The sequence below is a fragment of the Pelobates fuscus genome, chromosome 12 (genome assembly GCF_036172605.1).
Source record: "Pelobates fuscus isolate aPelFus1 chromosome 12, aPelFus1.pri, whole genome shotgun sequence".
Taxonomy (NCBI): domain Eukaryota; kingdom Metazoa; phylum Chordata; class Amphibia; order Anura; family Pelobatidae; genus Pelobates; species Pelobates fuscus.
This window is the reverse complement of record NC_086328.1, coordinates 128914700-128939087: the sequence shown is the minus strand read 5'-3', so window position 1 is coordinate 128939087 and position 24388 is coordinate 128914700. Positions and strand designations below refer to the sequence as shown.

Here is a 24388-nt window from a genome sequence, read left to right as displayed (position 1 = left end):
TTATCTTTGTAAATTACACTGTATTTGATGTCTCACTGGTGTTGATGTATACTGTGGTATATTTTTTTCAAACAAGCTTTATAAAAAAAATCACAAGCATATCAAAAACATAAATAAAAATGTGAAAACCTACTAGCTTTATTGTGGATTCTCCTTGTTGGTCTTTCTGAGATTTAATAACTATACAAGTTCCCAGATGCCAAACAAGGAGCATTGAAGAAAATGGTTATACATATATTGATCGCAACCAAACTGTACAGAAAGTACGTGGCAATCTGAATTTTTTTTTTTTTAAATTCTTTATTTTTTCTGTGCATGAAAATTACAAGCTTGTGTACTGCTTGTAACAGCACGCATATCTTAATCATTGAAATTCACATTTTGGCACTAGAGAACTGCACTTTTTTTTTAAAGATCATGTTGGTACACGCTAGACACATTTTGTAGGCTTATATTGAAACGTGGGTACAATAGACCTATGTCAGTAAGCGATGGTGAAACAGCGGGGTAGACTCTACTCGTTAGTGATAAAACATAAAAGCTGCAAGGCAACTGTTGTGTAGGGCAGTTAGCTCCTGTGGGTGATGTTCACTTAGTGTTGTAGGTATGTGGGTAAGTGTGATGCGGTCTGCCCGCAGAATGAAAAGATTTCACTTATGCATCGGTGTTGCATATAAGAGAGGCATGCGATATAAAAGTCAAATCATATAACCATATTGTATCCTCCGTGGGTGTGGGTCTCAGTCTCTGGGTTTCCAGATAGGGGATTCATCCCACTCCGGCTTTTGGCAGGTACCGCTTGTGGTCGGGAGGTGCAGTGGTATCCCCCTGCGCCTTTTTGTTGGTCTGCGGCTGGTGCTGGGCCTTGTGCATGCGAGGTTTGTTCAGTTGAGTTGTCTCCTATCCTGGCTGTGGTTGTTGGCTGGGTACATGGTGGGTGGTTGGGAACCTCGACCCCCCCCCCAGGCGTGTCACCTCAGGACTTTGGTGTCCCTTTCGGGTGGAGGGGGGTCTTTGGGGGCCCTCTTGACTGTGGCTTCAGCCGAGCTGTAGTGCCAGTTAACCGCTTCTGTGGTATTGCAGCCTTGGTTGAGCGCCTCGGCCGCACACAGGGAGGTGCTCATATATGCGGTGTCGGTGCAGAAGGTAGGTTTTTCTCTCCTAATCGCTTGCAAAAGTTCTGGCAAACGGCGTCAAATTTAGCACGGAAGGCCGCTGCCCATTCGTCGGCAGTCTGTTGCCTTCGAATTAGCCTCTCTGCCGTCGGCCATTTTGGATTGGCCTCTTGGCCAATGCGCTTTAGAGTGCTCCCGAGGTGAGTGCTCCCCGTAGGTGGGTGGACCGGGATGACCCCCGCCGGTCCATGGTGGGGCGCGGGGGAGACAAGGGCCCTTAGCCTCCGAGGCAGCTAGTTGCGGCGGTGGGAGAGCGGCCGTCCCTCCTGCGCTCGCCATGTGAGTAGGCCCCGGACACCTGACCGGTAAGTATAGCTTGTAGTGCCGCTTATGGGGTGTCATTCTGCCGTGCTTAGTGTTCCCTTTCAGTTGCTGGCCTTTGTGGCCCGATTAGTCACTTTTGGGTCGTGAAATTTAAATTTTAGAGTAGCTTGGTGCAGGAGCTCTTGAGGTTCCCGTCCTCTCGGCTCTGCAATCTGAATTGTTACCTACACTTTCTACAGTAACTCACAATTTGAACTACAGTATCTATATGAAGTGATCTCTTATAGGATAACAGGATTGCTAAATAATCATTTCATATTGTGGTCTCATTTCTCTGCTGTATCTCCCCCAAACTGGCAATGCCCCCAACCCCAATCTAGCCGGTTCCCCAGTTTCGATCCGCACATAACGGTCTGCCCTCATGATCTAGCTGTCTATTCTGTGTGTAACTTCCTCCAACAGTCAATGTTCATATACAAAAATGTTTCAATGACTTGCGTGTGTTCTACTCACTGCATTGAACTGTGGCAAGATTTTGATAATTTTATACCTCTGTTGTTCTTCCTATTATTTTTAGAGCACCAACAAGTTCCAGAGTGCTGTACAAGGTTCATTTTGTACTGTTATGAAAAAATTATGCAGTGAAAAAAAGCAATCGAAAATATACAGATAACGTGGTATTTGATTTTGCATATTAGGAATTCTGAGATTTGAAATTAAATAGGATTTAAGATTTCCTTAAATGTTTTTCGTTTAAAAGGGGAACAATCACTTTATAGATAATTACACCAATTGAATAAATTAAGTTTAAAATTACCTATAACTTCTGTTAAACCCTTTTTTTATGTGATATTTTTCTTTACATTTTTTTATTTAAATGAATATAAAAGATTTAAGCAATTGACCCACAATCTGGTTCCGACCCGTCATAGCCAGGGCAAACATTGCATTGGAGGAGAAATTAAAACATGGTTTCATTTTTTCAATGACAGAAAAGGGCAGAGATTATAACAATGATTGTCAGAGTGCCAAGATGAAGGCACACAGGTCCAAAACAGAAGTAAATAGACTGGTGGGGATTTCTATATTTTATTTTCAGATTCCAGAAACCAATATTTGTTAAATATAGAGCATAAATACTCATATTGCACACAATCCAGGGAATTGGCAATACCCTTTAAACCATTGAGATGACTTGGTCTGGGTGATGGCGTTGGTGTCCCTTTAAGTATGTCATTCAAAACTGTGATTCTTTCATATTTAATTTTAAACCTCTGTATTAAGGATTTTTTTTATTTGCCATGGAGTAGAGATTACTTTATTTATTTACTTTTTTTTTTTTTCTTTTAAGAAAAGTGTCCATTGCATTAATTTGCCGTGTTTCATTCTGCATTCATTGAAGAATTTGCAGGACCATGCCTCTAGATCGAGACCAGGCTTGCCCCAAAGATGAAGCTTCTGGCGAAAGTAAACAAAGTGACCACTCTGGTCCTATGCAGGAATCTCACCAAAAGAGAATTCGCCAAAGCACTCCCAGCCCTCACCGGGAGATTGCAGTCCAGCGTGAGTATACGCTTCCCAACTACGTACATTGTTAATTTTAGTTTCATTTTAAAAATCTAGAATTGAATTTTTATTTTTTGTTACGTAGCTGAAAAGAGACCCTAGGGGAAAAAATCCTTCTTGACCCTAGAATGGCAGTCCAATATCTCCTTAATCACAAAGCTATTACCCCACTAATTAGAAATGATTTCCCTGTATATTATGCTTTTTCAAGTATTTATCCAACTGCTGTTAAAACACCTGTATACACTTTGATAAAACCACCTATTCAGATGGAGAATTCCACATCCTTATTTTTCTTACTGTAAAAAATAGCCCTTTTCTTTGATATAGACTAAATTTCCTTTCTTCCAGTCTAAATGCGTGACCTTGTGTCCTATGTAAAGTCCGGTGTATGAAAAGATTTCCAGAAAATGGTTTGTATTGGCCCCGAATATATTTGTATAATGCTATCATATCCCTTCTTAGGCACCATCTTTCCAAACTAGAGATTTAGATTTTACATTTATTACAAATAGGAGCCAGTTGCCTTATTTAGTCTGTAGATAGATTACCCATTCCCAATATCAAGTCATGTCATCATTTATTGTTGATTTTATAAAAAAATAAATTAAAAAAAAATATATATAATCTATATATCATGATCTATCCATTATTACAATGGTCAGATCATGTTATTTTCCATAGCGCACAGTGAGTGACATCGTCCAACGAAAGCAGATGTCAAAATGCCACTGGCAATGTGCAATATGGGACCACTAATCTCAGGAGAGCACTGGGACCTATGTATCCATTCCTGTGGACCACTATAAACACTGTAGTGACCCTGTGCTTTTTTGTTTTTTAACCCCTTAAGGACCAAACTTCTGGAATAAAATGGAATCATGACGTGTCAGACATGTCATGTGTCCTTAAGGGGTTAAATTTATAATCTTTATTAGTTTTCATGTTGTACATACATTTAATGACCTAAAACTATAAATGTTATATTGACTTAATATTCATTAATATTAGAGACAAAAAAAAAACCACCCACAAACAAACCGAAACTCCTTGTGGAGGTGGAGAGGGGGTCTGGGGTACCCATCTAAGTCAGTTCAGAGGTTGAAAAAGAAAGGGAAAGCAGTTTGCCGCTCGATGTCATGGGTAAGGACCACTGACCTATAGTTTCTCAACTTGCTCCAACCATTTTTTGTACACATTGTTTGATGCCCATCTCCATCTTAATTTGATAGATAAGGTGAACTTTAACCTGATGCCAGCAATGGGCTAAAACCATCTTGAAGCTTCTGGCAGCCAAAATGTGTATCACCATAGTTGAAGCTGAACCCAAAATGTTTTTAAATGTTTAATTGTAATAACAAAAGTCTAGGATGGAAATCAATCGTTTTTAGAAAGTAAAGTTTGAATTTTAATGGGAATCATGTTCCAAAAAAATCGGATAGGATGACATTCCCACCATATATGCATGAAATCTCCTCTATGAGCCAGGCATCTCCAACATTTATCCGAGACATTGGGGTAGATCCTAGACAACCTAGGTACCATTTCTTTAACAGTTTGTAGTGGATCTCAGACGGGTTTAACTATTGGATATTTATATGAACCATTTTCAGTAATTCTGTCCATTCCTCACAGCTAATATCAATTCGTGACCCTGTGCATTTATGAGTACAGCTCCATTATAGGGACACATTGGTGAAGCTTGGCACTTTCATAATATATTTTATTATTAAAAAAAAGACTGATTTTAATGCAGATCAGATTGACATTTTTAACTTTGAACAAAGATGATATTTTTTAACTCCTTGTAATAAAACTTTAGTTTTTATTGATTGTTTTACCTTTATTTTCATGGAAGTGTTAAGCCTTCGATGACCATCTCCATAATACTCTATAGTAATAATTAAATATGTAATTGGAATATAAAGTCTGTTTCATTATCTTATATTTAATTGGAATATAACAGATTAAATAGTTCTTCCATGCATATCTGCCCCTACGAACGTCTTTTATTTCCTTTCCCTACAAGTACCTGTTGCACGTTCCCTGCACGTGTTTTCTGTATTGACCCTGTTGCTTGTTCCCATGCAGAGAGTCCACCTCGGCTTGTGACCGAGCGAGAACTCATGGAAGCAGCTAAAGGAGTTACGAACATGGCTTTGGCTCATGAGATTATTGTTTCTGAAGGGTTCCAGATCAAACCTGTGGAACTTCCTGATGACAGGTGAGTTGGAATGTTTGCCAAGAATCTGTTCCATCGAACTCCAGAGATTCGGAGGCCAAGCATGCACTGCCTACCCACGTACAGTAGGATGTAAAAATGGGAAACTCCCAGTATGTTCACAATAATAAAAAAAGGCAAACTTATACTAAGGCTGACAATAACACCTTTCAGTTTGTATCCTTACCTTCCGGTATTAAATGGAAACAATTCAACCGGAATGACAACATTTCAATGAGAATGAAATCACTAATCTGAATGTTTTCATGTAAGTCAAATTTATTGAACATTGCTTGGTCTTCATTTAATCCCATGCCTTCCAACGTTCAGAAAAATTGTGCGCAGACAGTAGTGGTGACTAATTCACTAGCTGTAAATGTGCAGACTGTTGGTTAACCTCATTCTCCCTAAAAACTAGAAAAAAAAGCAAGAATTGGGTAATAGGATCCAGAAAGTGTTTTCCTTAATATTGTTACTGCAAGTAAACTCCTGTTATATAAAATACACTAGACGGGTTCAGTCGAAACACACAATAACAAATACAGTGTTTCTATATTTGTGTTCCATATACTGTTGTTATTGTTGGTAGATAAACACATATAGACAAGCTATGCAGACCCCCTACTGTCAATCAATCGGAAAAAGAGGAAAGCATAAAACGAACTATAAAATAAAACCAAAATCTAATACATGCAAGTTTCAAATTCTACAGTTAACGAAAGCATATAAAATGTATTTCTATGGTAACTGTGGGGATAAAAGGGAGATTAGATTTCTGGTTGTAGAACAATACCACCTATTGAGCATTCAAAAATACTGAAATGTAATCTGCAGACGGAAACTTGGGATGTTACAAAAAATGAATGGCCTTGAGAAGGAAGTAACTAGCCATATTTGAAAAGAAGTTAAAGGATCAAAACAGGTCAGAGACTAAAGAATAGTCAGGAGACAGAATTACAAAAACTGGCAAATTATCTTAACTGGCTAAAATCCAGGAAACAAGCAGGAAGAAAAAACAAACACACACACGTACACTCTTCCTTCACTAACTAGCACAAAACATTATGTATAGTACAATATAAATACACAAAGCGCAAGTCAAGGATGTGGAGTGAGCTGAGGTCAATATGCAGATTCTAATAAAGAGCTCCATTCGAAAGATTCCTCATATTTATGATTGCCTCTACACACAAGACTTTATGAGTTAACCGCAAGCTAAGCTTATCTCTGTCCTGCGCAAAGGTTTCGATTTCATTGGACGTATTTCAAAAACGCCATCGAGATTAATGGAATCGGCAGGATCATTCTATTGATTCTCCCTGTATTTACGCCACTTTTAAAATTTGCCCCCCATTTTTTTTGTTTGAAACAGTTTGAAACACTTTATTATTATAAATCTTACCAATAGTTTAAGGTATCCGTTCAGTACATATTTCTGTGCTTCGAATGTCCAGTGCGCTGAGTAGATTGGGGTGCGTTAATGAAAGACTTAACGCACTACCGAAGCAGTGCTACACAAAAGGTCTGCTGCTTGTTAATGAGTGGTAACGTCACTACACAATATAAAGAGCTCAATTCATTTTTTTTTTTTTCACCCATCTTAGTTAATGTTATTCTCCCCTCCCATTATATTTGTTTAACGAGAAACGTGATCAGGCTTACCGATTACTGTTCAGTGGTCGTTTATTGCAGACACATATGTGATGTTTTGGCTTTCCTGTTTATCTTATTAAACTTTTGTTGTATTTTTTGCATAGTTTGCAGAAGAGAGTCCGGGACATTTTGCACAAAGCATTCTGGGATTGCTTGGAGGCCCAGTTCAAAGAAGAACCCCCAGTGTATGATCATGCCATTATTCTTTTGGGAGAAATAAAAGAGGTTAGACACAATAATTTAATCTTTGATTCTGTAATAATACAATTATGATGATGTCTTACTTGCATGGGGTACATGTCATTTACACTCCAGGAACATTGGCTGACATTTTAGAGTCATTTCCTTGCCCTAAGTGAGCAGTAAAGGGATATCGACAGAGCATAAGAGAATATCGACAGAGCATAAGAGAATTACACTTACAGTTATTTATTGTCACGATTCCGGGAACCAAAACACGCTAACACACACACAGAAAAGGTGCAGTACCGGACCTTAGAGTGGCCGGGCTAAGCACACACAGAATAGTCAGGAGACAAGCCGAGTAAGGGGAACCAGAAGACAGAATAACGAGAGACAAGCCGAGGTCAAAGGGTAGGAGAAAGTCACAGGGTCGGATAAACAAGCCAGAGAGTACGTAACCAGAGAGAAGTAGAACAGCAATACTAGAAAGCAAAGACCACAACAGGGCAGAGAGAGACAGGAAAGGTAAGTATTTAAACCCCTAGATTAATTCTGATTGTTAATTCTGATTGGAAATTATCCAATCACACGTGGGAGATATCTATACCTCCCACTGTGATTGAGGCACTGTGCCTTTAACGCCGGGTCAGGTGGCTGGCGTTTATAAAACTGGGCGATCTCCCAGCGTGCAGCGTCATGCATGCTGCCGCTGGGGGACAGAGAGGAAGACGCGGGCGGCATCCGAGGCTGGGAGGATGCCGCCCGCCGAGTGTACGCCGGGAAGGAGACCACGGATGGCTGGAGGGTGAGTGCCGCGAGCGGACTGCAGCCTCCACTCGCAGCCGCCCGCGGGATCCTGACATTTTATGTATCTCCAACATATTCCCAGCACTGTACAAAAGATAAACAAGACAATTACTTAATTTTTACAAAAGATGATTGATATACTGGAACAGTAGGTGAAGATGGCCACATTGGGTGTAAATAGTCCAAAAAGAGACAGATATTCATAAAAAGTGGGTGAGCCTAAAACCTACAATTCCTGTCTAAAGAAAAGCGATCTCCCCGAGGATCTATAAACGTATAAAACCGGGAGAAAACACAGAGAATGCCAGGGAGTGGAACACAGAATTTTTGCATTTTTAGCAATGGAACCCATCGAAGGGCAAGCTACTGAGTTACTCGAAGCTTTTTGTCCGTTCTCATTCTTTCCTTTTGCTTCAATACAAAACTAGTTAGCTGTTAGTTTGTTAGTAACAAGGGACCGTATATAATATGGTACCTATTATAGTAGTACAACGGTTTATTTTCTAGTTATGCAGCAGGTGGTGTACTAAATATTTATATATATATATTGTATGTCAGCTATCTGTTTAGTTCTGCACAAGATATTTTTATATATATCGTAAATCTGTTACATACAGTATTTTTTTGAAACCTACCAAGGAGTGCAGTGATAATACAGGGAGTGCAGAATTATTAGGCAAGTTGTATTTTTGAGGATTAATTTTATTATTGAACAACAACCATGTTCTCAATGAACCCAAAAAACTCATTAATATCAAAGCTGAATATTTTTGGAAGTAGTTTTTAGTTTGTTTTTAGTTATAGCTATTTTAGGGGGATATCTGTGTGTGCAGGTGACTATTACTGTGCATAATTATTAGGCAACTTAACAAAAAACAAATATATACCCATTTCAATTACCGTATATACTCGAGTATAAGCCGAGTTTTTCAGCACATTTTTTGTGCTGAAAAACCCCAACTCGGCTTATACTCGAGTCAATAGTCTGTATTATGGCAATTTGCATTGCCATAATACAGACTGGGGCTGTGGGGGCTGCAGAGAGATGTTACTTACCTTTCCTGCAGCTCCTGTCAGCTCTCTCCTCCTCCGCCGGTCTGTTCAGCTCTTCTGTCAGCTCACAGTGTAAATCTCGCGAGATTTACACTGGGAGCTGACCGAGGTGCTGAACGGACCGGCGGAGGAGGAGAGAGCTGACAGGAGCTGCAGGAAAGGTAAGTAACATCTCTCTGCAGCCCCCACAGCCCCCAGTCTGTATTATGGCAATGCAAATTGCCATAATACAGACTATTGACTCGAGTATAAGCCAAGTTGGGGTTTTTCAGCACAAAAAATGTGCTGAAAAACTCGGCTTATACTCCATAATAAGTACCCCATAATAAGTATTATTAAGGCACCAAGACCCACAATATATACAGAGTGGGTACTACTCTGGAGGCATGTTGATTTTGTGGCACAAATATTGGTAAGAGAGGAAGAACAAAAATGGATTGAGAAAAAGATAATTTAAAAAAGGGGAGAAAAAAGAGAAAAATTAAAGAGGCATTAATAAAATCAAATAAGAAAAGTAATATCTGCCCAACTGACACAATTAAGTTCTTGTTCGCAAGTGGATTTCAGCAACTTCCGGTTGGGGGTGCAAATGGCAGGTTACAATAATATGAAGGATTAAAAAAGAAAGGCATCTGAAAAATATAATTTTCAAGTACAACACATATGATATAATGGCTTCAGCAGAAAAGGGCTTATGAAAGCGAATGTTATAATAACGGCGCAAGGTATAAAGGACCAAGTGAACTTGGACTAAAGGATACAATAAGTTGCTTAATGCTGTGAAGGACCAAGTGAACTTGGACTAAAGGAGCAAGAGAAAATCTTTTCCTTTTTTTTTCATTTTTTTTTTTCAATATGGCTAAAAGGAAAGGTCAAGATAACAAACCGCTTACGAAGAGGGACAGAGAAAAGAAACAAGAAAGTAAGACAGACAGGAGGCTTTCCTTTCCCGTTCCGCTGCATACACAGAAACAGGAAATAGACCATCAGAACGTTTCAGACTCCTCATCTCAATCATTTAAAGAGTCAGATAATCTGTCTCCAAAGAGTATGCCCACAAAATCGAGTTCAAAAGAATATAGCTCTGATGAATTACATATGTACCTTGAGACCTGTTTTGAATGACAACTAGATGAGATTAAAAATGAGATCCATGAAGGCCTTATGGAATTTAAAATGGAGCTATCACAGATGGAAAAAAAAACTTAAGCTGAATGAAGAAAAACTAGAATCGCTGGAATACCAGCAAGTCTCATCAGAAGACACCATGAGGAAGGCAAATCAAAGAATAGCAGAATTGGAATTTATAATTGCAGATCTTGAAGATCGTTCTCGACGCAACAATCTTAGAATCAGGGGTATCCCAGAATCTACTAATAGTGATAAATTGCAAGACTACATAATGGAGATTTTTTTCACAATTCAGCATCCAAATGACAAATTCATTAAATTCTCTTGAAAGATGCCACAGAGTTATGAAACCAGATTTTGTGGCCCAAAGTGAGCCCAGAGATGATCTGCTGTTCGTCATATAAAATGAAAGAACAAGACTTATTAGATTGAATGATCCACATAGCAACAATATGATTTTTCCGGATATTTCATACCATACCAGGGCCAAAAGAAAACGTTTGCAATTTACACAAAGATTCTACGACAGAAGAATATTCGATATTCATGGCGTTATCCTTGTAAAATTATTGTTTCTCATGACGCAAGGTCCTACTCTTTTTCGGATGTTACAGCAATCTCGAAATGGTTTAGAGAGCAGAATTTTGAATTATTCAGTAGATGGAGACAAAGGACGGAGGAGAGAAGCTGTATAATATAAGGGATATAATCCTTCTTTTTTCCTTTTTTTTTTCTTTTTTCCCATTCTCTCCCTTTTTTCCTCCGGCCCAAGTGGTAGCCAAAGAAGAAATAATAATACAAGAAAAACGATGAGAGGGAGTATTGATGAAAAAGGACACTATTCACAGAAATACTAATGTTTTGATGAAGGACTTGTGACTGAGGTCACATGCAGGGATTCTTCCCAACTCTGGTCACTTGATATACCAAATAGGCACTGGGAAATAGGGTCAAAAATTTATATAGAGGGATTAATTGTAACACAGATATAAGGAAATTGATCTTACACAAATAATTTGAAACTAGGACCAGGTAATCACTTAAATTAGGATATTTAATTGTTTAGAAAGGCGGACCACTCAGGAAATATTATTATTTAAAGGGGAGATTAATGTTTTCTGTGTTCCCAGTATTGAGAGGCTGTAAGTCAATAATTGAAGAATTGACAATCTGTTAGATTTTGTATATAATGTAATATTATTACCGAAGGAATAAGTAATACACAATTCACTAGGACCACAAGGTACTGTTACAGAATTACTGACAGTTTAGGAAGGTTGAGAAGGGTCTCTGATGTTACAATTGACCTTAAATCGATAGTCCGTATATAAATTTTGGATTTAAGATGAGTTATTTGAAAGCTAAGTTAAACATTGAGACTTTTAGCATCGACAACTCCAACTATAGCTATAGTATGATAATCTTTAGGTTTAATTTTTGTAATGGGTGTTAGATGATAGGAGAATTTAAGTCTATAAATGCTATATAGGAAATTGATTGTGAACGAATAGGCGTAACTAAGGGTAGGAAAATATAGATAGGTATAGTATGTTATTTACGGAGTGGAAAGTTGAAACACTAGGGATTATTTGAAATATATAATGATTTATTAATGGTTTTCTGATCACAGCACTAAGAATTTACTAAATATTAAGTGGTGATGGAAATAGGTTAGAAATCATACTAAAAGCAATGGTTCATGTATAAAGAGTAATATATTTAGTTACTAGAAATAAAAGAACACAGTATGAGAGGCATGATGCCAGAGAGGTCTGGGTGGAGGAGAGGAGGAGGGGATGGAGAAGGAAGAGGAGGAGAGGGAAAGTATAAAATAGATTATAATTAATAGATAGATAAAGTGATGGTAGACTGTATTATTATTATTTTTATTTTTTATTTTTATTTTTCTCTTGATGCTTTGTGGCATCTAGGAATGTGCACTCGACTAACCAGTGGTTCTTGGAAAGGGAATAAAAATAAATCTATATTCGGACTCTTTCAAGATTCCAATGTCTCTAGCATTATCCAGCATAATTTTGAGTTTGTTCTTTATTCCATTCAATGGGTCATTCGATAATTTCCCGTATGTTTCGGGTTCTTCTAATAATCTGGTAGCTTCTTTTAAGTAGTATTCACTCGACATGATAACTACTCCCCCCCCCCCTTTATCAGCTGGTTTAATGCAGATCTTTTCATTATTAGTTAGATCCTTTATTGCTTCTCTCTCTTTGCTTGTTAAGTTATTCTTTGAGTAGTGATTCTTTTTCACTTTTTACCTAAGATTTTTTACCTAAGATCCATAAAGATCTGAGAGCACCACCTGGCCGGCCAATAATATCAGGGATCAACTCGATCACATCAAATCTGTCACAGTATATAGATACATTCTTGCAACCATATGTGTCTAAGGTAAAGTCACATCTTAAGGACACGACACAGATGATTAAGGAACTAGATTCCATCTCTTGGCAAGACGACTATATTCTAGTATCTACAGATGTGACTTCGTTATATATGATTATTGACCACCAACAAGGCTGTGACTCCGTGAGTAATTCATTAAGGAAATATGGAGAACTAGAAGACACTCAAATCTCATTCATAATAGAAGGGATTGCTTTCATTTTGAAGAACAATTATTTTCTGTTTGAAGATCAGTTTTACCTCCAGAAGAAGGGAACGGCTATGGGGACGAAATTTGCCCCTAGTTTCGCCAACCTGTTCATGGGAGATTGGGAGGATAATTACATCTGGAATGAACATCCCTGGAATAAGAACACACACAGATACAAAAGATACATCAATGATGTTTTCTTTATATGGGAAGGTGAAATGGAAGACCTGCAAAAGTTCTTCGGATATGTGAACAAGAATACCTGTGGAGTTAAACTGAACACCACCTGTAGTAAAACACAGGTAGAATTCCTTGACCTTATCATTTATGTAGATTCTGGCACAGTTAAAAGGAAAATGCACTTTAAAGAAGTAGACGTGAACAGCTTCATTCTTAAAGAGAGCTGTTACCTACCGATGTGGCTCAAGAACGTACCTTACAATGAATTTAGACGCCTGAGACGCAATTGCACAGACTCTGACGTCTACAGAGAACAAGCGGAAATAGTAAAGAAAACATTCTTGTCGAAAAACTACCAATATAATAAAATAGAGGAGGCACTATGTAGAGTCGACAATTTAGATCGTATCAATCTCTTGAAAAATAAGGATAAACTACGAGCAACAAAAGTAGGAGAAGAATTCCCAGCAATCATTTTGAACTATAATAAAGAAAATCTACAATTAAAAAGGATACTTACAAGACACTGGCATCTACTGAAAAAAGACAAAATTCTGGCTAGTAGCTTACCGGAAAGACCTAAGATTATTTTTAGGGGTGCACCGAATCTAAGAAGAAAAATAACTAATAAACATCTAAAAGGAAGAAACGCCCCAATTACAACAAAGAAGAATGGTTTCTTCTATTGCTTGGACTGCATTGCATGCAAAGAGAGCAAGTACAAACAAACAAAAGGAGTATTTGAAGTCACTAAAAAGAACTGCAAGAGAAAGATGGAATCTTTTAAAATAAAAGAACATATCACCTGCCAAAGTACTAATGTGATATATGTATTGGAGTGCCCATGCGGGCTCCAATATGTAGGAAGAACAAAGAGGCAACTGTATGTTAGAATTAGAGAACATATGCTGAATATAAAGAAAGGCTATATGCAACACTCAGTCTCAGCCCATTTTAAACAACAACACAATTCGGATATGAGCCTTTTGAACTTTAAGGGGATATGTAAAGTGAATAAAAACTGGAGAGGAGGAGATCACACCAAACAACTGAGCATTACTGAGATGAAATGGATATATCAACTAGATACGTTGCAGCCCAAGGGATTAAATGCTGAGTTTGAGCTATGCCATTTTTGGGCATAAATTTCCCCTTTAAATTCATTTTTTTTATATATATTTATTTATTTTTTGTCCCTTTAAAAATCAATATGTGGTCTATTTTTACGAACCACTTAAGAAAGGTCCTTAAAGAATAATACATGAAGATCTTTGTATGCTATGTATTGTTAACACCATGTGGGGTCTAGAATCTCAAATGAATTCATACCTAGCAGTGTCAGTATAAGTATTAACATTAAGACTTTGAGATTACCTTAATAATTTTGTATATCATTAATATCGATCCAAGTTGCAATATAGCAATCATTTTTACTCAAATAAGCAAAGTAGTAGATTAAATGAGAGATCCCTATTCTAATATAAATATCTTTTGCAATGTATTTCTTTCCTATCTTTTCACTCTCTATCTAACAAGATGAAAACGGCAGTTACATTTGAACCTGCTCAGGCAGGCGTTACTGTGGTAACGAAAGTAAATAAAGAATAGCAATTTAATGTGCCGATCATAAGAAATAGTAACATTCTTGAGTTATCAAGTTTTGATATAATTCAACTATTTGGTTACATAGAAGTTAGTTTACTTTTGCAACACTCATTTTTGTTAGTAATCTGCTGTGATCAAATGTGTACCGGCAAATTGCTATATAAGCGAACACAACGATACAGACCTCATCCATTGAGAAAGCCGCCGAAGCGGAGAAACGCGTCTGGAGAGGTCTGACTCCCACCAACACCAGCCATTACTTGTACTACAAAGAGGACTATTATTTGATATATTTTTTCAGCACAACATATTTTTTGCTGACTCGGGACGCCGAGCATTCGAATAAGGTCTGGACTTTTTACATGGCTTTCATTTAGCAATTTGTAATAGACATATTATATGCAATAGAGATTGTTTTCTTTTTATATTTGTCTGTATTTTATAATAAATTATTTTTAACTTATCTTGAGTGTGCTAGTAAGGTCAGTTCTATGATCTATTAGGAGAGAAGGGTTAATTTATTTATGTATTTATTCTACATAGCGTTAAGTCCGGCCACTCTAAGAACCGTTAATACGCTTTAATATTATTAAGATTTTGTTTAGTTTGCCTGTTAACTTAAGTGCTGCGTGTTGGGTCTTAGTACATCCTGACACCCCTGCCTAGTGCCAATAATCTCTACATTTCTAAACACATCTGTTGTAGTTAAAACACTTATTACTGTGTATTTTAGTACCGTGAAATTCTGTTATATTTTTGTACACTATTAATGTGCAGCTCCTAGAAAAGAGGGACAGATGTATATGAGCCCAAAATAGGGACTGTCCTTCAATAATAGGGACATTTGGAAATTATGCAGTTTTATTTGAGTAATTAGGGACATTATGAACTTGCAGTTTTACTCATAAATTTTATTTATGATTTGTTGCCTTTAGAGTCTGCTTTCCTTCCTGTTGCCTGGTCACAATCGTTTGAGAAATCAAATAAACGAGGTTCTAGATTTGGAATTAATTAAGCAAGAAGCGGAGAATGGAGCTTTAAACATCCCTAGGTTAGCTGAATTTACCATCGGGATGATGGGGACATTATGTGCTCCAGCTCGGGATGAGGAGGTCAGGAAACTAAAAGACATCAAAGATGCCATCCCTTTGTTCAGGTATTAACCGTTGTCGTCTAAAATAATAAAATTATTTCACAAGGGATCTAATACTTTTGGCACGTAATTTCTGTAAGGTATGTTTATTTTATTTTTTATTTTTTTGAATACTTAGGCCATGATTGCAATAGTTGGATCAGCTTTGGTCAACGTATTAAAATATAAAAAAATATATATATTAATAGTCACCTAAATTACTTTAGCTAAATAAAGCAGTTTTAGTGTATAGATCATTCCCCTGCAATTTCACTGCTCAATTCACTGTCATTTAGGAGTTAAATCACTTTGTTTCTGTTTATGCAGCCCTAGCCACACCTCCCCTGGCTATGATTGACCGAGCCTGCATGGAAAAAAAAAACTGTTTTCACTTTCAAACAGATTTTTTTTTTACCTTAAATAATTGTATCTCAATCTCTCAATTGAACTTTAATCAAATACAGGAGGCTCTTGCAGGGTCTAGCAAGCTATTAACATAGCAGGGGATAGACAAATCTTAATTAAACAGAACTTGCAATAAATAAAGCCTAAATAGGGCTCTCTTTACAGGAAGTGTTTATGGAAGGCTGTGCAAGTCACATGCAGGGAGGTGTGACTAGGGTTCATAAAGAAAGGGATTTAACTCCTAAATGGCAGAGGATTGAGCAGTGAGGCTGCAGGGGCATGTTCTATACACCAAAACTGCTTCATTAAGCTGAAGTTGTTCAGGTGACTATAGTGTCCCTTTAAAAAAAAAAAAAAAAAAAATCAATATATAAAAATATCAAATTATTACAAAAACAAAAATCCCTAATAAATCGTGGCCTTTTTTCTCTAATATAAAAATGTAGATATTACTGGATTTCTCCATTACCATGGACCGTACCTGTCCACTAAGGTTGAGGAGTGCTAGACTCTTTCTATTTAAATATAATGAAATCATAAACTGTAACATTAAAAATAATGGTTTAATATATGCCAAAGAGAATGTTTGATAGAAAGAAAGACAAAAATGGAACAATATGAGTGGTTAAAGGGGGAGAGAACACCGGTAGTCTAAAAATCTTGTTATAGGAGTAAAAAATTAGCCTCATGAATTGCAGAATTCCAATGATTATTTCATCACCCCTCTAGAGTACACGTTCCACACTTCCTTACTTTATACTTAGTAATACTAGGAAAATAATTGAAAAGCCAATTTATCTTATGGTTATAACCATAAATGACCACCAGAGGGAGCTTTTTGAGGCTTTCTCAGGCATATGTGATAACGCTATGTATTGAATTACCAGGCCTATTACAATTTGATTAGCTGTTCCTGTAATAATATTTGTCACTCTTGGATGTGACAATTATTTCTTTGGTTTATTATACTCTGCAACACGATTTTGTGACTATTCACCTCTTTATATTAGTCCACCGATTAACTCGATATTTCTCTAGTCTTGTCTGCCTAAATGTATATATATTGCAATAATTGGAAATGTAAACGTTTTGTAATTTCTGTGTTGGCTTTCAAAGATTGGCCACCTTGGATTTTTACACAGCCTAGACCTGCCTTTCAATGAAACGTGGCATAAGATTAATTTGCATGATGTATGTCATACATATTGTTTTAATCCTTACGGACATGGTGGGTTGATGAATTATGGCTTTTTCTGTTGTTTAGGGCAATATTTTCCGTTTTGGACCTGATGAAACTCGACATGGCAAACTTTGCCATAAGCAGTATTCGGCCACATTTGATGCAACAATCCGTGGACTATGAGCAGAAAAAGTTCCAGGAATTCTTTGAGAAAAATACAAGTAAAAATAAAATTTCTATATCTATATATATTTATTTTTTACATCGTATTTATTTTATTTTAGTGATTGTTTTCATGATTTGTTAAATGGAAAGTATGTATTAATATATGTAAGCCATTACCAGTATTAATGCTGCTAAATGATTCAACAAGGGCCAGATTGTTAGTAAACAGTGAGGCATTGATTCTGTAATTGATATGAAAACTCTTCTTTTATAAAAGGGACACTCCACTGCCCAAATACAAAATAAATAAACATTGCTGATTTTGTTGTCTGCAGCCTTTGCAAGCCATCCCCTTCTAACCCCGCCCAGACTTTCTGTGACTGTCCAATCACAAACTTCCCAATGCAGCTCAATGAGAAGCCTTTGCAAGGCAGGTGGACTGGGCAATTGCTACCTCTTCAGTTTAGTGCAAATAAACTAACCAAACCAGGAAGTAATGTTTCCCGTTGTCTGCTTGAAAAGCCAGAGAGGTGTAACCAGTATGATTTACAAAAGTGTAAATTTCTATTGAAATCTGCACTTTTCCAGAAATAAAAAAAATATGACACACTCTTCACACATAAAGTGTTTCAGCAAGCTAAAGTGCTTTAGGGGTCTGGAGTCTCCCTTTAAGTTCAACATATCGTTTTCACATATTACACCAACATGCAAACAAATGATTCTTGCCACAAAGGACAAGCTTAATAGATCATCACTTTAAATATTTTCTTATTAAAGGAACATGACACAGGAGTCAGGACTGATTATTTTCTGTCTTTGCATTAAGACTAAGCTTTATAAAATCACTGATCTGTAGAGTGCATGCATTTCTGTTTAGTTGAACTACAATTTTCATGTATTTTATCAATAGTTCAAATATAACATGAATTTATCTAAATCTCTTTAGTTTAGAAAAACGGCCTCAGAGGGAATATGATGGCATTATACAAATATATCCGGGGCCAATACAAACCATTGTGTGGAAATCTGTTCATAAACAGGACTATACATAGGACACGAGGTCATGCATTTAGACTGGAAGAAAGGAGATTTAGTCTAAGGCAGAGGATACATTATTTTTTCAGTAAGAACAATACAGATATGGAATTATCTGCCTGAAGAGTTGGTTTTATCTGTATAGATGTTTAAACAGCAACTGGATGCATAATTGCAAAAACCTAATATTCAGGGATATAATTTTTAAAACTGTAGGGTAATAGCTTCTTGATCCAAGGAGAGATCTGACTGCCATTCTGGGGTCAAGAGGGAATTTACCCCCAGTCTGTTGCAAAATTGTAAATGCTTCAAACTTTTTTTATTTTTTATTTTTTTTACTTTTGGATCTACGGCAAAAGCAGACATGCGGAAGGCTGAACCTGATGGACGCATGTCTCTTTTCAGCTGTGTAACTATGTCATTTTGTAATTTATTTCTTGTATGTCATTTTTTGCTGATAAAAAGAAATGTTCTCTCCTGCTGTAGATTCTCTGGAATTTGTTAGCCAGTGGCTACAAGAAGCAGCCGATGACCTGATGGCTTTGCACGCAGTGGAGACTACCAATATTGCTGCCGAAGCGACAACTGGATCAATATCTCCAGTCTCGGTTCTGAATCATGCCTACATGAAACTGCTTGCATGGAACCACCTGCAAAAGCCGTTCCCTGAGGTAAGGATGTTTAAATTGCAAAATGAATCACTGCTTGTTTTATGTGCATGTATGTAATTGATGGTGGCGATAAGGGACTGACAAATGAAATAGTTATGAACTGCCTTACCTAACAGGTGTTTCGATATCCATAATAGAGTGTAATATGGTACAATGCTACATACATCGCCTGCTGTTCTAATCCTGCAGCCATGCTTGACGTTCATTAACTTGGATTAAGCTGGTTCTGCATCTGGTTAATTATATTCACAAACCTGGGTTCAAGCTGATCGTGTTTAGCAATCACGTGTTGAATGAAAACAAAAAAAGCATAAAAACTGGTTTACTTAGAACTGATTTTGTTGTCTTGACAACCTGAACTAAATATTTAATGTGGAAATTACTTACATTTATGAAGTGAAGACCTCTCGTGGAAACCTAGAACTTTGTGAACTGCTTATTATAGAATCGGGAAAATTAAGACAAAATCAGATAATCTACAGTCTGTGGAAACGTTGCAAACAAATCCTAAATGAGAGGACACAAAGCGTACCCATGACAATTAGTAGGCATCCCATAGAGGCAATGGCATTCTTCTGTTGTAAAAGAAGCAATACTGATTGACCTACTGGGCTCACTGTGTGGGATCTTTGGCCCTCCAAAAAACCTTTGAGGCTAATGTAGCGCAGCACTGCACCAACCTGACGGGCCTTTTTGGCTGCCTGGGAGTAGTGGAAAGCTTTGCAGAGAAGCATGCTGTTTTGTTAGAAGAGCTCCAGCTGGAAGTACAAGCACTGAAAAAACAGCAGGCACTCACAGACCAGCATTTCGCCAATCTCGAATATAATAAGCGCCGCAACAATTTAAAGCTTAGCAGCATACCAGAGGATACTCCTGCGGTGGAACTCCCACACTTACTGCGATGGAAGATCGTGAGGGTCCTGCCGGCACCCAAACAGGCTAAGAACCTCACCTTTGACGGGGTCTTCAGAATCCCTAAAGCATGGATGGCGCCGATAACAGCACTTAGGGACTTAGTGGTGTGATTTCATAACATGGTTAACAAGACGGTTCAGGCTGCTCTCATGGGTAGAACCCCGTTCACATTTAAAAATATGACCAGGATCTCTCTCGAGGCACTCTATTAAGGTGCAAATTTATGCAGCCCTTCACTGCCCTACTCGGTGCCAACGGCCAACTGACACACACATGCTCACAACAGACAAGCTCACGGTCACACACACACACACACACACACAATCACTACGGAGGAATCTCACTGACACACATGCTCACTACAGACAAACTTCACTACAGAAAAGCTCACTTATAAACACGTGGTCACTACAAACTCACTGACACACACACATGCCCACTACAGAAAAGATCGCTGACACACATGCTCACTACAGACAAACTCACTGACACACACATGCTCACTACAGACATGCTCACTAGCACACACTCAAGCTCACTAAAAACAAGCTCACTGACACACACACAAGCTTATTGACAAACATGCTCACTACAGACAAGCTCACTGCAGACAAACTCTGACACACACACAAGCTCACTACAGACAAGCATAATTGTAATGTCATCCATGCTCTGCCTCTTTTTGCAGGGCTAGATTGGGGATACAAAGCAGCCCTTGAAAACAATGTATGCCAGCCTCATAAGTCATTGCGCCATGCAGTGTGTGTATGTGTATATATTATTGGTATGTTTCTTTTTCTAATTCAAAATATAGTTCTGTCAGTGTAAAAAATGGCAGACAATCTCAGACATAAACACACAAGCTAATTGATACACAGGCTCACAGACAAACAATCTCATTGATATACATAAGCTCATTGACCTAAAAACATAGGCTCCCTGACAGACCATCTCACTGACACACACAGACAAGTTTACTAATACACACACAAACTTAGTACAAACTCTGACACGCACACAAGATTACTACAGACAAACTCATTGGTATACAAAAAAACTTACAGATTAGCTTTCTGACACAGACACACACACATGCGCTCTACAGACAAGCTCACTGTCACATGCTCACTGACACACATACACATGCTTACTACAGACAAGTTCACTGACACACACATGCATACTGCAGAAAAGCTCACTGACACACATGCTCGCAACAGACAAAGTTCACTTCAGAAAAGCTCACTTATAAACACATGGTCACTACAAACTCACTGACACACCCACTTGCTCAGTGGAGACATGCTCACTGACACACACATGCTCGATTACACATAAGCTCACTGACACACACATGCTCCCTACAGAAAAGCTCACTGACGCACATGTGGTGGTATACCCTCTCGAGGATGGGTTACTACCGGCCGGTGGTCACCCCTTCCCAGTTGTGCCCAGCCCTGGAGTGATTAGAGCTGCTCAGAAGCAGGGCTCGAGTCCTGCAGGAACGCGTGGGAACGGCGTTCCTGCACTTTTTTTTACAGCGGGAACGCCGTTCCCGTTGCTCCTGTAGGAGCCCCCGTGTTCCCCCTGTTATGGGGTCCAGTGGGGCTAAAGCCCGGCGGGCGGCTGTGGTGCCTGATACACGCGGCGAGGGAGCTGCTGGTCTGTCTCCTCTGCTCCATAAAAGGGCGCAAATCATAAGCCCACCCCGGCGTTGCTGTGTCTGGGAGATAATTTTATCTCCCAGACAAAGGAAGCCAAACACACAAAAAACAAAACAAAATACACACCATACAGTAACGCTTCCACGAATAGCTCCTGGTCCCAGCTATGATCCCTGCAAATAGCGGAGCAATTGGATGTACAGAGCCCGAGAAATCGTCATATAAAGTCTGGGCTTGAGGCTCTGTACATACCCAAAAACAGTTACAGAGAATTACTTGGTTTAGGCCGGTAGATTCAAACTTCATGCCTAAACCACGCGACGGCCAATCATGAGAAAGGGCGTAAAACTATTTGCACCATTTAGTGCTCATGGAAGGGGGGATGTTTCACTGGCCAATCAGGAGAAAGGGCAGAAAACCAGTTTGAATGGTAGCCCTTCTCCTATTGGCCGGCATGGACTTCCAGGCGGCCAGTGGTACTCTGCAGCTTGTGAAGCCAACTTACCGTTCCAGGGATTCTGCTCCACGTATCTCCACGTAGGTAGCACAAGAGAGAGCACTTGTGGCGGTATTCAGTGACTGAGAGGCCGAACAGGATTGGGGACAACCCTGCCTAGTGCCATTATCTATTCCAAATGGAGCTGTATCCGATCCCGGGAGTTGAATCTGTGCCTGAAGATTAGAGTACAAAGCTCCAACTGTTTTTATCAGGGGTTTGGGAAGGCCCCGTGTTTGAGGAGATTAAACAGATCTGGCCATGCCACCCTATCAAATGCCTTCTCTGGAGACCGGAGCAGAGAAGGCATTTTTCCGATCTCAGCACACCATGCCAGTTCTACTACTCCGCGTGTGTTTTTGTATAATTGTCTACGTGGCATAAATCTCACTTGATCAGGATGCATCAATCTTAGAACCACTAAGAAGAAACGTTCAGCAAGAATTTTGGCTAAAATCTTGGTATCTACATTTATTAATGAGATGGGTCTATTATTGGATGACTGAGTTCTCCAAGGGGAAGTAAATCCTGGATTTATTTTATGCCAGGAAGGCTTAGGGACGTCAATCCCACCATGTCTACAACGGCCATAGGTTTGTATGATAAATCTCAGACAAAATTGCAGCTTGGGAAAAGAGCGTACCTAAGCTTGGAGAACTCAGGGGAAGGATAGATGTCTGAAGAATTAGGAAGGCAGACTGGCTCACCAGTATTAATCCCCAAGGTTCCTCCGTGGAATGCCCCTATATCCCCAGCTGGGTGAGACCCATCTAAAGCCCTCTTTTAAAGAACCATGGAAGGTCCAAGGAGATAGCCCTTCATCTAACCGACAGCCGAGTAAGATGGTAGCATATAAACCGTGCAGTATACTAATGAACAGAATGCAACAGTCGAATAGCATTGCAGATATGACATGTGCTCCATAGGATGAGTAAAATAATGGAAAGAGTATAATAAAGCAACGAAAATATTAAGTAAGAATAGCTGTTTTTGTTTTTTTCCTTTGTATTAGTTCATTACTTCTCTCTCTCTCGGCTGTATTTGTGAAATTTTCCTTCTGATGTTGTACAATATGAAAGGTATGAAGGCCTAATCGAAAGCTCAGAATGTAGTAAAATTATTCTCCCATCTCAAGGTACCTTGCCGTAACCCACCGTAGCTCAGCCATAATCCCCTTCCTAACCCTATTGCTCCACAGGGCGGAAAGGGGGAGGACAAAGGCCGACCAATACACCTCTTCTCTTACCCTGTAATAAACCAATATCAGGCCACTAACATTAAACAGTGGAAATGGGACATCATTAGTTAGGAGAGAACATTAATACAGTGAAAATCTGCTGATCAGAAACTCTTCATTAGATGAACAAGAGACCTGATGCAAAATCCCAATAAAAACAACATAGTCAAAAAATAGACAGGTAACTCTCCTTCTTGGCACAAACATATATATCCATTTGGTAAGACCCTATAGAGTCACAACAAAACAAGAGTAGTAAGTATATATAACACATTGCTGGAACTTCACTTCCAATGGAAAAACAACAACGGTAGCCCCTAAAGGCCCTCTCAGTACAAAGCACTGCCTCCATAAAATTGCTTGGAGACTCTTCAAGGATGAGAACAAACGGTAGAGACGTTTTTCATCAGTCAAGGAGCTCCTAACTCGTACCATTCCCTGGGTAATGAGACATCTCCAGGCCAAGAGACTGATAAAATCTCACCATGTCTGTGGTGGGAGCAAGAATGTAGGTACGGCCGTTCCTGAAGGCCAGTAACTTGAATGGGTGACCCCATGCAAAAAGGTTTGTTTTAATCATTATTGATCCTAAGTTGTTTTTTTTTTGTTGTTTTGCAGACTTTGTTAGTGGACCAAAGTCGTTTCCAGGAGATGCAGCAGGAGCTGGTTCAGCTAACCCGCCAAGCAACCTTGCTATTGATAATTCATAACTCTGCCGGTCCTGCTTTGTTTGGGCTTCCTGGGTTTATAGAGCGAATGAAGTCAATCATCAGAGTCTTGCTAGAGGGAGTGGACGCTCCGTAAGTAAACTCAACACAAATGTTTCCATGCTGCAACTGTATGAAAATATAATAATATAACAAAGGGACGCAACAAGATATATTGCGCCCTTCCCCTCGTTTCTATTCATTCTTTAACTAGAATAAAAAATTATGCTTTTCTGATGGCTCCAATTTAAAGTTTTGGGAGTGTAATGGTACTTACCCAGTCCTTGTACCTGGGCGGTTATGATCGGGTGCACGGTCCATACAGTATT

General features: G+C 38.7%; 1 protein-coding gene across 2 annotated transcripts in view; it reads left to right on the top strand.

Annotated features, from left to right (window-relative positions):
- Positions 1–24388, top strand: part of TCP11L1 (t-complex 11 like 1) — a 53829-nt gene that overhangs the window by 21661 nt on the left and 7780 nt on the right. For both annotated transcript variants that reach the window (XM_063438230.1, XM_063438229.1), the window contains exons 2-8: positions 2842–3002; positions 5097–5229; positions 6984–7104; positions 15388–15608; positions 17254–17390; positions 18856–19040; positions 23971–24152. In XM_063438230.1, the coding sequence (XP_063294300.1) occupies positions 2855–3002; positions 5097–5229; positions 6984–7104; positions 15388–15608; positions 17254–17390; positions 18856–19040; positions 23971–24152 (1127 nt within the window). In that variant the 5' untranslated portion in view covers positions 2842–2854. The remainder of the gene's footprint in view (positions 1–2841; positions 3003–5096; positions 5230–6983; positions 7105–15387; positions 15609–17253; positions 17391–18855; positions 19041–23970; positions 24153–24388) is intronic.